Genomic DNA, 13,459 nt, shown 5'->3' on the forward strand with positions numbered 1-13,459 from the left:
CTTACCAGCATTTTCTGCACAGGAAGAGTATTTGATCTCACAGTGTTTTTTAAGGCCTGGAGCAACATGGTCAGTATTTCTGCCCCTTGCTTTTCTTTCTTATTTCCTAGAATAAAGCATATTTACAGTCAGGGAAGATCAAAGTCATTCTCACTCTGACCACTGCTTCAAACCTTAAGTACTGGAGTGTACTGTAAGATCAAAAAAAACCTGTGTATTATTTAAACCCACATACCAACTACTTGATAAAATGGGACACCAGGTCTCTGCTCTGAAGAACAGTGTAACTCAAACCTAAATAGAAACCCCCCAAGCTCTGTTAGTAAAGAGGAAATGCCTTTGGATCAGTAACAACCTTAACTCTGACACACTAAAACCAAAAAGCTGTGAAATTTACTATTCATCCAAGCAATGCACTTGATTTCTTATGCTGTTAAATCCTTCAATACAGTGAGGATTTCAAGGTTAAGAATATTCTGGACTCTCAAAGCCATTACAGAGTAGAAGAGTTTTGTTTGAACAGGAAACCACTGACTTCTCTACAGCTGTAAAGACACTACACTTCACTATGAAATACAACTTAAAAGAGTAGCCAGAGTCACATAACAAAAACTTGACACTAATCTGAGTAATATACTGTCTCAATACCAAGACTTGGGGTAGGGTTATTTTTGGGGGGAAATGGAAAGATTTCTTCAGCAAGAAAAGTAGTTTACAGGGTGTTCATGTCTTTCTTATTGCTACATGCAATACACCTGCAGTCTCATGCAAGTGTGCCTTCTCTAAGCCTCACTGGACCAGATCACTGTGATTTTGCATGTTACACAAAGATGCAGGCATCAGGAAAAACAGCAGTTGTTGCTTCCAAAGAGTCCCACTACTGCTGATGCCCCAAACCAAGTTTTACCAGCAATGAAGCAAATACTACTTAAGGTCTAGTCTTAAACCCCTCTACCTGAGTGTGAGAGATGCAGCAGTTTGGTACAGGCTCCAAAGGAGGTAAAAGCCTCAGCCACAGCAGGGCCAAGGACTCCCCTAGGAAACCCAGGGAGGAGCAGAGTGACCCAGCACATGAGCTTGGATCACTGATCATGCCACTAACACATCAATAGAGGGAGGTGTTTCCAAGACTCATTACTGAGGATCAAAGAAGGTCTTGTCTACCATGAGCCTGGTGCACATCTCTCCCATTGTATGTGGTTTGACTAGAAGCCAGCCACTCTGTCCCAGAAGTGGCAGCCTCAGTGAGCCTCTGGTGAGCTCTGCCTGCTCTGCAGCCTGGCTGTATGGCAGTGACCTCCCCTTGAGCTGCAACACCTCTGAAGGCTGCTCCTTGAGGCACAGATCTTCTACTAGTAACAGATCACAAGATCAGCCCTACTGGAGCTTTCTCTAACTTGCGCCTGGACTGCATGCCAAGCAACTCCACCCTTGAACACACCTCTCAAGGTCTGAGGTTCCTTCCCCCAGACTATGAGATCCTTCCTTACCCAAGGCAGAGACCCCTTAATCCAGAACAGATCCTCAGTATGTGACAACACACTGAAATAACAGTGATGAAATCCACATAGCCAAGTCCATGAGACATAAGCTGTTGAACAAGTCTGGGACTAAGACTGAACTTAGCCATTGCTAGGCTCCAACAGGAGTATAGAAAGCAAGGGGGTCTGCTCTGAACCTCGTGACTCAGTGGGAAGGTCTCCCTTAGCCTTTGCATCTCCAGCCCCTTTGTAAATCATTCCAGCTCAATTCTAACTCCGTTTCCCTTTGTACATTTCTTCCATGTAGTAAGCAACAGAGTGAACCTTGCCATTCAACTTTATTAAGCTTACTAATTCCCATTGTCACTTTGCCAACAGCTTTGACACTGTTTCTCTAAGCAACCCAAACCACTTATCTGCAGCACTGCCCAGCAATGAGAAAGAAAAGGGAAATACACTTCTTACCTGATTCAGTAGCTGTTTTTACATATCCATTTATGTCCTTCCATATAACATTCAGCATACAATCTACAAGACAGCACAATATTTGTATTCAGTCTGTGATAAAAATCACTAAAGAAAGTGGCAGTTAAAATACAAACTGTGTTAAACAACAGACTTTGATGGAAGCCACAACAGACATAAGCTTTCAAACCAAGTCAGGCCACGTAACACTGGAATACGACAGATAGTGGTTCTTCTGTTTCCCTCACCCACTTTGTTTTCCAGAAAAGAAATCAATTTTCACCCCTAAATTCTTACCAGGAACTTCTTTTCCAATTGCAATAAAGCCATCCTGAACTGCATTGATAAGTGTGCTGGCATGCTTACAAAAAAAAGAAGGGCTACTGATCAGAGGGTTCTGCAGAGGCTCTAGGAGAACAAAAACAAACATGTTCCATCAATCTGTTATTTTGCAGTCTACAGGTAAGATAAGCCTTAAAAATAATCAAGTATACATGTGCACTTACAGCATTTAACATAAAAACTTGTACTATTAATGGTGACAGCTAACAGCTTTAAATGCTTCAAGCATTTCATGCTAACAGACATCTTTAAACCTAACACAACTGGCAATTTAGTTATGCAAAAGCACTTTAAAAAAGATACAGCTCCTGTACCTAAACTTAGTACAAGTTTGTTTTGCTTAGCAAAATCTAAAACTTCAGGTCCCATCAAGAAGTGAAGCAGCATTTCAATTCCCAACAGCTGGATGGAAGGAATCGCCACCACTCCTGCTGTACTGGAATTCAAGTTCATCCTTGGTGTGACTGGACTTGCAAATGGGAAAGGACCTAAGTGAGAGGAGGAAAAAATACCTTGTCTCAGGTTTTGCCTGCAACCAAGGAATGACACAACAGAGCAAGATCCCTAAGTTAACATGAAGCAACTCCTAGAATAGTGTTGGCTAACAGGGCCTTCTAACAGCCAGCCAGATAGCTGGCACACACTCCTACCAAGTAAAGCTGAACATCACAGTCATAACAATAGATTTTGGAAGTACAAGATTCCAGAGGAAGATCTACACATTTAGGACAAGTCCACAATGTACCTGAGGCTTCTATATAAAGCAGTCTGAAAGTACACAAGCTGTGAATGCTAGGCTTTCCACACAGAGCAAAGACAGTTTCTCATCTCAGGCATCCTGACGTAAAGCTCGAGCAGATGTGATGCCACATGTACTTATAGTACCAGAATTACAGATGTATCACAATCACTGGGTTATTACTCAGGCACAAACTAAAAGTGCTCTGGAAACTAGAATGCAATCCATTCATACATGTGCTACTTAGGTAAGAAAAACTAAGTTCCAAACCAAAGCTTCCTTCTAAAACAGAACATGGATCAAGACACTTACAACTGGTCCTTAACAGGATTAGCACAACTTTCTACACCTTAAGTGCTACAACAGCCTCCTTTCAACCAAGGGAAGCCTCTGAGCTCTCCAATGAACATACAGCAAAAAGAGTTTTCAATAACAACACACAGCAAATAAAAATGCATAAACATGAGCAAATAGAAGAGATTGCTTGGTGCATCAGGAATACAGCTGGAAACGGGCCTGGACTTTAATACCTGGTTTCTGTGCAGGGGTTGCTGAGACTAAACTTTGGTTGGCTGGCAGACGGGAGGGAGTTCCTTGCAATGCAGCAGAAGAATCGACACTCAGAGTACTTTGGATTAATGGTACACACACCTGCAAAGACATCAAACCTCTGTGAAAACAGGTATGACACAGAAAACCAGAAGTAACAAAGAAGCATTTCAGACCCCACAGACTCCGCTGCTGTTCACAGCATCAGTTGTTTCAGAATTTCCAGGGACTCACACCAGTATTTTTCAGCTGCTGTATAAAAGACACATGAACTACAAATGGCTAGACTGAGCAAAAACTCCTGTTGCAACATTCTGACTGCACCAAATCAGAAAAGGTACATTCTTTTCTTTACTCCCATCCTGAAGTTTAATTCAGAAGCCAAATAAAAACGCCATTTTCATTGCAGCTAAAACATTGAGTAGCAATGAAAACATCCTGACTGGTTTTCTCCCTGTACATCTAAGTCTTCTGGCATCTTTTCAGTACATTTTCCTATGGCAGACTTCCCAAAGCATACACTTGTGCAGTGAGAGGACACAGCAGTCCTTACAGGATGTGCTTGTGTTTACTCTTGCTGTGCACCCACTGGGGATTTTCACTCACTGGAGATGCTTTCATGTGATGCAGCTTTGCCCTGATATCTGGAACTTGAAACAGACTGTACACCTAGTCCCAAGCATTCCTGCTATATATCACACACACAGAGCACACAATCACATTTGGTTCCTTTTAATAGGCCAGGAAGGACAAAGCAGGTACAGAGTAAGTTACAGCAAGTAAGTTACTTAGCATCACACACTCAACGTGGGCTTAGTGATTGCTCTCTTATTTTCAGCTGGGTTACCTGTTCAAAGTTTGCAGGCAGCTGAGGTCCCAGTCTCATGAGTAAATACCACCAGACCTCCAGTTTTGTCAGTGCCAGAGCCTCTGTCCTCACATGGATTGAGCTCAGTGGCTGCATGAGCAATTTCAGCCTTTTAGCACTGCACAGAATATCTGGAAGACCAGAAAACAGCATATTTTTAAGTAACCCAAGTAATTAAAATCACAAGAAAAAGGACCTTTTTTTAAACCAATAGTTTTTTCCTGATATATTTTACCTTAAAATCTATGAATGACAGTTTGCAAAACTTAGGTATTAAATCCACTGACCTTTTTGACTATTTTACTGCTCTAATTGTTGTCTAGAACAGCCCTGGGAACAGCAGGTATTGCTTTCCAATATCAAGACTGAAATCTACTGCATAGCAACACAAACAGAAGGAAATTCACCCGTCTGATGCATTAAAGGCTCCTAGATGCAACAGCAAAGCAAACCCCAACCACTTCATGTATGCATCACCACTGGATGAGAATGAAGGATCTCACATACACTATTCTGAGGCTCCAAGTGATCATTTACCACTGAAGTAGAAAGAGCACAGCATGTCTGGACAGAAGTTTGTTCGTCCAAGCAAGTGTTCAAAGAAGAGAAAACCTTTTAGTCAGCTCAGCAGCATCAGATCCTACCCACCTGCAGCTCATCTGGCACTGCTGACAGCAAATGCTTTTGCAGCTGGCAGACCTCACTGGCTATCAGGACACACAACCAACCAGCACCAAGCATGCCATGGATTTTATCTTCTAACAGAATCAAATCCTTTGTTAATCAATTTATGAGAAACAAGGATCAGAGCAAATGGCCAGATAAGAAAGACACTGAAATGTGGCTTTGAGTTAAGTTGAGCTGAACTTAGAAACAGCACATTTTGCTTTCTCTTCAAGCCATGAGGTAAAAAACAAGTATCGTGTGTTTCCACACAGGCTACACTCAGAACACTTGTTCAGGTCTCAGTTATACCATTAGAGCAACTTCTTTTTAACACCTCTAGAATCCCTGAAGCATTGCTCCTCTCCAATCAATCCCCACAGTCCAAAGTAAGATCTACAGAACGTTTGCTTCTCTGTTTCACTGCTGTTTGGATCAATTACAGCATTGCAAACCTAAGGTTTGGTAACTCTATTCTACTCATTTCTCCTGGCAGAAAAATTAAGCTAGAACTACTAATCAAACTGTCACTCCTCCTGAAAAAACAGAACCAAAAAACCCAATAAAGCCCAAACAAATCAAACCAGCCAGGTGAATCTGACTTGTATCCACACAGAGTATATACCACTATGTATAGACCACAGATGTACCATGTGTATATCCAGTGGCACAAACCACAGTGCTGGCTATTACAACACTCTCCTCCAGTTATCTAAAGTGGTAGTAATCAAAACAATTCGAGTTCACTTTTTTAATCTACCTGGATTTAGTGCAAAATTATCTATTAGACTCTTCCATGCAATGAAGGCTATTTTCTTTACCACTGGTGAGCCACTACGAAATCCCAGTTCCTCCAGTTGCAGCAATGAGTTGATAAAACTGCCACTACGGTGCAGAGTCTGGAGAGAAAAGAAGTTCAGAATGAAGATGTTTATGTTGTCAAAAATCCCTTCCCTAGAGATCCTTGACTGCAAAACTTAGTGCTTACCTTGCCAAGTAATTTGACAAACAGTGGCCATAATTTTAATACATAAGTCTCGTTTTTTGTAGAAAACAACTTCTGGAGTTCTGAAATTAACTTCTGCAGAGAGAAAGAAACATCATTGCTACAAGAATCACCACTGCTACAAGAAAGAAACATCACTGCTACAAGAAATACATCCAAATATGCTGAAAACTATGCACTCATACCAATATCTGCACACATGACTAACCTGGAACTATGGTATTTCCAGATCAGAAGGATTTATCTCTGTATTAGACAGCATTTGCTGGTCAATCAGTCAAATGTTGCTACCACACCTTTACCACCTTAGTTGAAGCTTCTGGTTGGTTTGAATTATCCTGAGAGTGGCAACCAACAAATCAAAACCCATTTCCTTAAGTACTGCTAGCCTGGAGTGACAAAGCTGGGACATGATCTTAAAGGTGTCTCCCATTTGAAATGATTCTCTGATTCTAAACCACACTGTGATGCTAAATGCACCTTGTTTGTTTAGGTTTTATTGTAAAACATACTTAACTTCAGCAGCAAATAGGGGAAATCAATAAGCTTACAGTTCTGGAAGCAAAGGGCAACACAAAAAGCTTCAACAAAATAGCAAGGGTTGCTGAATAGGGTAGGGAATCTTGCAGTGGACGTGGAAAATGCTGAGGTACTCAATGCTCCTTCCTCTCTCCACATCAGCCTGTGTGACCTGATCTAGGTGGGATCTGCTTTGGCAGGGTTGGACTAGATGATCTCCAAAGGTCCCTTCCAACCCTTATCATTCTGTGATTCTATGATCTCAATGTCTGTCTCCCATTGCCTTTGTTGCTGGGCACACAAGCATTACCTGTGGTAGAGAACCGAGTTGGGAACCACTCAAGTAAACTCGACGTATACAAATGGATCAAACTCTATAGAGTGTATGCAAAGCTGCTGAAGGAGGAGGCCAAGGACACAACAAGGCCACACTATTACTTCTTGAGATGTCACTTCAACTGGTTGAAAGCCCCAGTAATGGGTAAGGCAAGACAAATTTTATGCCAGCTTCCAACAAGAACCAAGGGAAATCCCACTCCCAACAAATTCACCAGCCTGCAAAAGAGAGGACCTGGAGAATGAGAACTAGCTAGTTTCACTCCTGTGCCTGGAAAGGTTATGGAGCAAATCACCACTTCAAGGACCTTACAAACAGCCAGCAAAACCTGCTTCTCCAATCTGAGTGGCTGCTCTGAGGAAATGCCTGGGTTTACAGGTGCAAGGAGTTCTGCACTCCACCTTCAACAATGCTTTTGACACAGTCTTCTCTAGTGTCCTAGAGGCCAGCTGGGGAGATGCAAACCAGTTAGCCAGATGACAAGGTGTGTGTAGGGCTGGAGTGCTAGCTCAAAGGTTGGTCATCAACACTTCATAGCACAGGTTATGGATGTGGTTTACATAGGGTTGACAGGGGCTGATGCAATTTAACACCCTCAAAGCATTGACTAGAGGACAGAGCACAAAGGCAAAGTCCTGCAGCTGGGACAGATGAACCCTGTGCACTGGTGCCCACTGAGGGCTCACAGGCTATGTAACACCTCAGCAGAGAGAGAGGTGGGGGACACAAATGCTAAGGATGTCAGGAATGTGTTACTGCATGCTGGCCTGTGCTAGCAAAAGCATGGCAAACAAGAGAACTGCCTCCCTGTCCTCATTTCAGCTGGGACAGAGTTAACTTCCTTCCTTGTATCTGGTACAGTGCTGTGTTTTGGATTTACTATGAGAGTAGCTGATAGCACTTGGATGTTTTCAGTTGTTGCTAAGTAGTGTCAGTACTAAAGTCAAGGACTTTTGAGCTTCACACACCCTGCCAGCAAGAAGGCTGGAGGGGCACAAGCTGGGATGGGACACAGCCAGGATGGCCAGCACAAACTGGTCAGAGGGCTATTCCATACCATAGGACATCATGCCCAGTATAGAAACTGGGAGCTGTTGCTCAGGAACTGGCTGGGCATCAGTCAGCAAGTGGTGAGCAACTGCACTGTGCATCACTTGTTCTGTATATTGTAATTCCATCATTATTGTTACTGTTATCATTGCTATTTTCTTCGTGTCCTATTAAACTGCTTTGGTCTCAACCCATGAGTTTCACTTCTTTTCCAACTCTCTCCCCCACCCCACTGTGGGAGTCTGAGCAAGCAGCTGCATGGTGTTAGGCTGCTGGCTGGGGTTAAACGACATCCCTCTAACCTGCTACTCATCAGACCAGCTCTGGAACACTGCACTAGACTTTAGGCATCAACGTACCACAGCTACTGGCAAAGTGGTGTGAAGTGAGCAGAGAGGCACCACTAAGGTGGTTAGAGGACAGAGATTATGACAGGAGCTAGGCTTGTTTAGCTTGGGGTGGGAGAGAAGAGAATTTCCACTACTTATAGCTGGATAAGGGAGAAGTCAGATGCTTCAGAGAAGTACTGAAAGGAAGGACTGGAGGCAATAGACAAGTTTCAAGAAGACAATGAGGGTGTTAAGCACTGCAATAAGTTGCCCAGATGGGTTGCAGAACTTCTGTTCTTTAAATGGACCACCCATACTCAGACTTCAAGTGGTTCAGGCCCTGAGCAACCTGGCCTCTACCTTAAGGCTGGCCCTGTTTTGGGTAGGAAGAGACCTAAGCTATATGATGATGTGAGCTACAGACACACCAATTCCTGCTGCCTTTAGCTCAGTAAGCAAGTTCTCTTCAAGAGACAAAAGTTGAGTTACATTTGTGAGTTAATGCTAACAGAGGAGGTACTTACAGCTCATTTAAAACCAGTAAGTTCTTTTCCTGACCAACACTTCTTGTCAGAAACTCAAATTTACCCTTTTCCCCAGTGTATTTACGTTGCTGTCACATTAACTTTTCTGTCAATGCACAGTAGCTTCTTGCCACCATTATTTAGACTGGAAGTACTATTTTTAACCCCCCACCACCAAGCCCAATTACTGTTCCTGATGGTTCTAGGAAAAAAATCAGGCCCAGCATTTGCACTTACTGAGGTCATGAGGTGCTCGGTGACAGCCGCCACCTCGGGCTGTTTCTGGAGGAGCAGTGGCATCCCCATCTCCAGGGCTGTGGCACCTCGCAGCTGCACTTTATGGGCTGAATGGACCACCAGAGGAAGGATCAGTTTTGCCCACCTCACAGCCTCTTCTCCCATCTGGGCTGGAGTTTGCTCCATTAAGCTAGATCAAACAAAAACAACCCCAAAGAGAAGTATTATGAATCTCTGACACATTTTGCTCAGCCACTCAAAGATGATCTTAGTATTGTCAATCAGTGCTCCTACTTCAACAGATGATGCACAGAAAAGCCATTCTAAACTGTTTTCTTTTTCTAAACAATGGTATTTTGACAGTGTACTTGAAACTGCAATGCTGAAGTCTTATTTCAGACAAACATCTCCAGAAGCAGAACAGAATGATGTTTACACTTGTCCTTTCCACTCTGTCACAACCTTTCGGTCAAAAGAGCTGATTTGAGAGCCTAAAGGAAACACACCATCATCTCCTTAACCCTGACCAAATGCAAAGTTTACATATTAAACATCCCCTACATGTTCCTGTAGCCCAGCTCCAGCAGGCCACGTGTGCTGCAAACAATGCCTGCTTTTGGAAAACAACCTGAAGCCTCAAGTAGCACAGGTCTGCACACACCAGATGTGCACTGCTCTACTCAGACTTCTTATCTTATCCCTCTATTACTGAGCTGTTAGAGCACAGCCTGACAAACAATTCCATGTGTTTACACCATCCCACACAGAAGCCAACAAGAGTCTAAAGAGTCATGGTCAATGGAGATAAATCCAGTTGGCAGTCAGTCACAAGTGGTGTCCCCCAGGGCTCAGTGCTGGGCCCACTCCTGTTTTAACACCTTTGTTAATGATCTGGATGAGGGAACAGAGTGCACCCTTAGGAAGTTTGCAGATGACACCAAGCTGGGTAGAAGCGTTGGCTGCTTGAGGGTAAGGAAGCTTTACAGACAGATCTAGATAGGCTGGATGGCTGGGCCAAGGTCAATGCCATGAGTTTCAAAAAGGTCAAGTGCTGGGTCCTGCCCTTGGGCCACAAAACCCCCCAGCAGGGCTACAGGCTGGAGAGGGTTTGCAGGGCTGCACAGAGGGACCTGGCAGTGTTTGTTAACAGCAGCTGAACATGAGCCAGTAGTGTGCCCAGATGGCCAAGGCGGCCAGTGGCATCCTAGCTTGGATCTGGAACAGCGCTGTCAGTGGGAGTAGGGAGGTGATCATTCACCTGGTCTCAGTCTTGGTGAGGCTGCAACTTTAAACAGTGTGGCAAGTTCTGGGTCCCTCTCTACAAGAAGGACGTGGAGGTGCTGGAGAGGATCCTGAGGTGGGCTACCAAGCTAGGAAAGGATTTGAAGCATATCTCTGATGAGGAAGGGCTGAGGGATCTGGGGCTGTTGAACCTGGAGAAAAGAAGGCTCAGGGGAGACCTTCTCACTCTCTGCAACTACCTGAAAGGCAGCTGCAGCCAGGTGGGGGTGGGTCTGTTCTCCCTGGTAACAAGCAATAGATCAAGAGGAAACTGCCTCAAGTTGCAGCAGGGGAGGTTCAGGCTGGATGTGAGGAGGAATTTCTTTGCTGCCAGGGCTGTCAGGCATTGGAAGGGGCTGCCCAGGGAGCTGCTGGAGTCACCGTCCCTGGAGGGGTTTCAGAGCCAGGTGGGTGTTGCACTGAGGGCAATGGGCTGGTGGGTGATGGAGCTGGGACAGAGGCTGCACTCCATGAGCTTAAAGGGCTCTGCCAGCTGAAACCAGGCTATGGTTCCATGACTTTTAGAAGCAGGAGCACTCAGTGTATACACAAAGCTGCCTGCAGGAACCAACTTATCTCCAAGTGATGGAATTTTGCTAGTGTGCTCTCTGGCACACACATGTCAAATCCCCAGCACCACAGCTGACCAAGGCCTTGCTGTACTAACAATTGCTGCCTTGCAAATAGTTTTACGAAACCCAGAGGACAAGAATTGCTTCAGTGTTTTCCATTACACCTGCCAGCAGCCTAACTTCTGAGCAAGAGCACTGTCTTACCACTGCTGTCAATCAGTACTTGTTTAAAAGATTACCTTCTGGGACAACTCTTTGCTCTTAAGGGCAACTTCATTCTTTTTAATAAATGTATTGCAGTGGTTTTGCCTGGGGCAGGTTTTTGGTAGCAGGAGGGCTACAGGGGTGGCTTCTTTAAACAAAGAGCTGCCAGAAGCTTTGCCTGTAGCCCATAGGGTTAGGGCCAGTCAGTTCTAAGCTGGACCGTTCACCTGACCCAGGCCTGGCCAATTAGTGACTGAGGTAACAGCTCTGTGAATAACAGATCAGTGAAGATATTGTTGTGCAGTTGCAAAACTGCAGCAGTAACAGGGAGTGAGATGCAAAAATGTCTCTGCAGACAACAAGGTCGGTGGAGAAGGAGGAGGGTGCTTAGGCCCTGGAAGACTGCCCTGTGAGCTGTGCTGCAGCCCATGGTAAAGCAGGTTGTCCCCCTGCAGCCCATGGAAGCCACCTGGGAGCAGAGAGCCACTGGCAGCCCGTGGAGGAGCCCACACCGCAGCGGGTGGATGCCTGAAGGAGGCTGTGACTGCGTGGGAAGCTCACCCTGGAGCAAGCTCCTGGCAGGACCTGGGAGTCTGTGGGGAGAGAGGAGCCCCAGGCCAGAGCAGGTTTGCTGTCAGGACTTGTGACCCTGTGAGGGCCCCAGGCTGGAGCAGCCTGTCCCTGAAGGACTGTTCTCCTGGTGGGTGACCCACGCTGGGGCAGGGTGTGAGGAGCTGCCCCCGTCGCAGGCCCCAGGCTGGAGCAGGGTGTGAGGAGCTGCAGCCCATGGGAAGGAGCCACTGGAGCAGTTGGTGAGGGACTGTCTCCTGTGGGAGGGACCCCACAGTGTAGCAGTAGGAAGTGTGAGGAGGCCTCTCCCCGAGAAGAAGCAGCAGCAAAGTCCATCTGTAAAGAACTGACCCCAACCCCCATCCCCTGCGCTGCCCAGAGGGAAGGAAGCAGAGTCCCAGGAAGAGGAGAGGTGGAGGGGAGGTGTTTTTAAGATTCAGTTTTATTTCTCATCTCCCTGCTCTTATTGTTCCTTTAATAAATCAAACCTTTTTCTCCCTAAGCTGAGCCTCTTCTGCCCATGACGCTCATTGCCGAGTGATCTCTCCGTCCTCAGCTCAGCTCACAAGCCGCTCGTTTCATTTCTCTCTTTCCTGTCCAGTTCCAAGGAAGGAGCCTTCACACCCTCCCTGGGCAGCCTGGGCCAGGGCTCCCTCGCTTGTGTTTAAGTGGAATTTTTGTGTTCCAGCTTCATTCCATCATCCCTTGTCCTGTTGCTGGCTACTATAGAAAAATGGGATGCCCCAACCTCCTGACATCTAGATATTTGTAAATACTAATGACATCTCCCCTCAGTCTCCTCCAGACTGAACAGCCCCAGGTCCCGCAGCCTTTCCTCATTAGGAAGATGCTCCAGTCCCCTGATAATCTTGGTGGCCCTGTGCTGGACTCTCTCCAGCAGTTCCCTGTCCCTTTTGAGCTGAGGAGCCCAGAACTGGACACAGGACTCCAGATGAGGCCTCAGCAGGGCAGAGTAGAGGGGGAGCAGAACCTCCCTTGACCTGTTGCCCACACTCTTCTTGATGCATCCCAGGTTGCCATTGGCCTGCTTGGCCACAAGAGCACATTTCTGGCTCATGGTTGGTTATTATCAACCAGCACTCCCAGGTCTCTCTCTGCAGAGCTGCTCTCCAGCAGGTCACCCCCAGCCTGTCCTGGTGCATGGGGCTGTTCCTTCCCAGATGCAGGACTCTGCACTTGCCCTTGAACCTCAGGAGGTTCCTCTCTGCCCAACTCCCCAGCCGGTTGAGATCCCACTGAATGGCAGCACAGCCTCTGGGGAATCAGCCAGTCCTGGTGCCATCAGCAAACTCGCTGAGGGTACACTCTGTCCCCTCATCCATTGTGCATGTTGAACAAGACTGGCCCCAGAACCAATCCCTGTGGAACTCCACTTTTTCCCCCCAAACACCTCATTGTCTGTTTTAACACCTGAAGACCACAGTGCACGTACCGTATGATAACATTTAGTGCTTCGTACTCAACCACCATAGACTGCACATCTCCTTTCGTGAGGATTGTTTCCAGGGTAGAAATAATATTGGACACCTGAGGAAATAAAGAGAAAAACATAAGAGTGAGTACTTGAGTACAAATATTTCCATCAAGAGCTAGAATTATGGCATTTTGTTTCCCAGGACTGTGCCTTGTGTCTGGATTATGCTCAGTCTAGTTCTAAGCTTAGAGCTCTGACCCAACTGCACCATTCACATTTCTTTCCCTA

General features: G+C 45.7%; 1 protein-coding gene across 4 annotated transcripts in view; it reads right to left on the reverse strand.

Moving 5' to 3' along the window:
- RIF1 (replication timing regulatory factor 1) overlaps positions 1-13,459 on the reverse strand; it is a 38,845-nt gene that overhangs the window by 20,868 nt on the left and 4,518 nt on the right. For 3 of the 4 annotated variants that reach the window (XM_062004814.1, XM_062004813.1, XM_062004812.1), the window contains exons 5-14: positions 13,190-13,284; positions 9,110-9,299; positions 6,096-6,188; positions 5,868-6,006; positions 4,424-4,575; positions 3,558-3,678; positions 2,603-2,776; positions 2,244-2,354; positions 1,947-2,009; positions 6-106 (exon numbers count right to left, since the gene is read on the reverse strand). In XM_062004814.1, coding sequence (XP_061860798.1) covers positions 6-106; positions 1,947-2,009; positions 2,244-2,354; positions 2,603-2,776; positions 3,558-3,678; positions 4,424-4,575; positions 5,868-6,006; positions 6,096-6,188; positions 9,110-9,299; positions 13,190-13,284 — 1,239 coding nt within the window. Of the gene's footprint in view, positions 1-5; positions 107-1,946; positions 2,010-2,243; positions 2,355-2,602; positions 2,777-3,557; positions 3,679-4,423; positions 4,576-5,867; positions 6,007-6,095; positions 6,189-9,109; positions 9,300-13,189; positions 13,285-13,459 lie in introns of those variants that run through there. The other variant, XM_062004815.1, reaches the window with a different exon arrangement.

The sequence above is a fragment of the Colius striatus genome, chromosome 11, assembly GCF_028858725.1.
Source record: "Colius striatus isolate bColStr4 chromosome 11, bColStr4.1.hap1, whole genome shotgun sequence".
Lineage (NCBI taxonomy): Eukaryota > Metazoa > Chordata > Aves > Coliiformes > Coliidae > Colius > Colius striatus.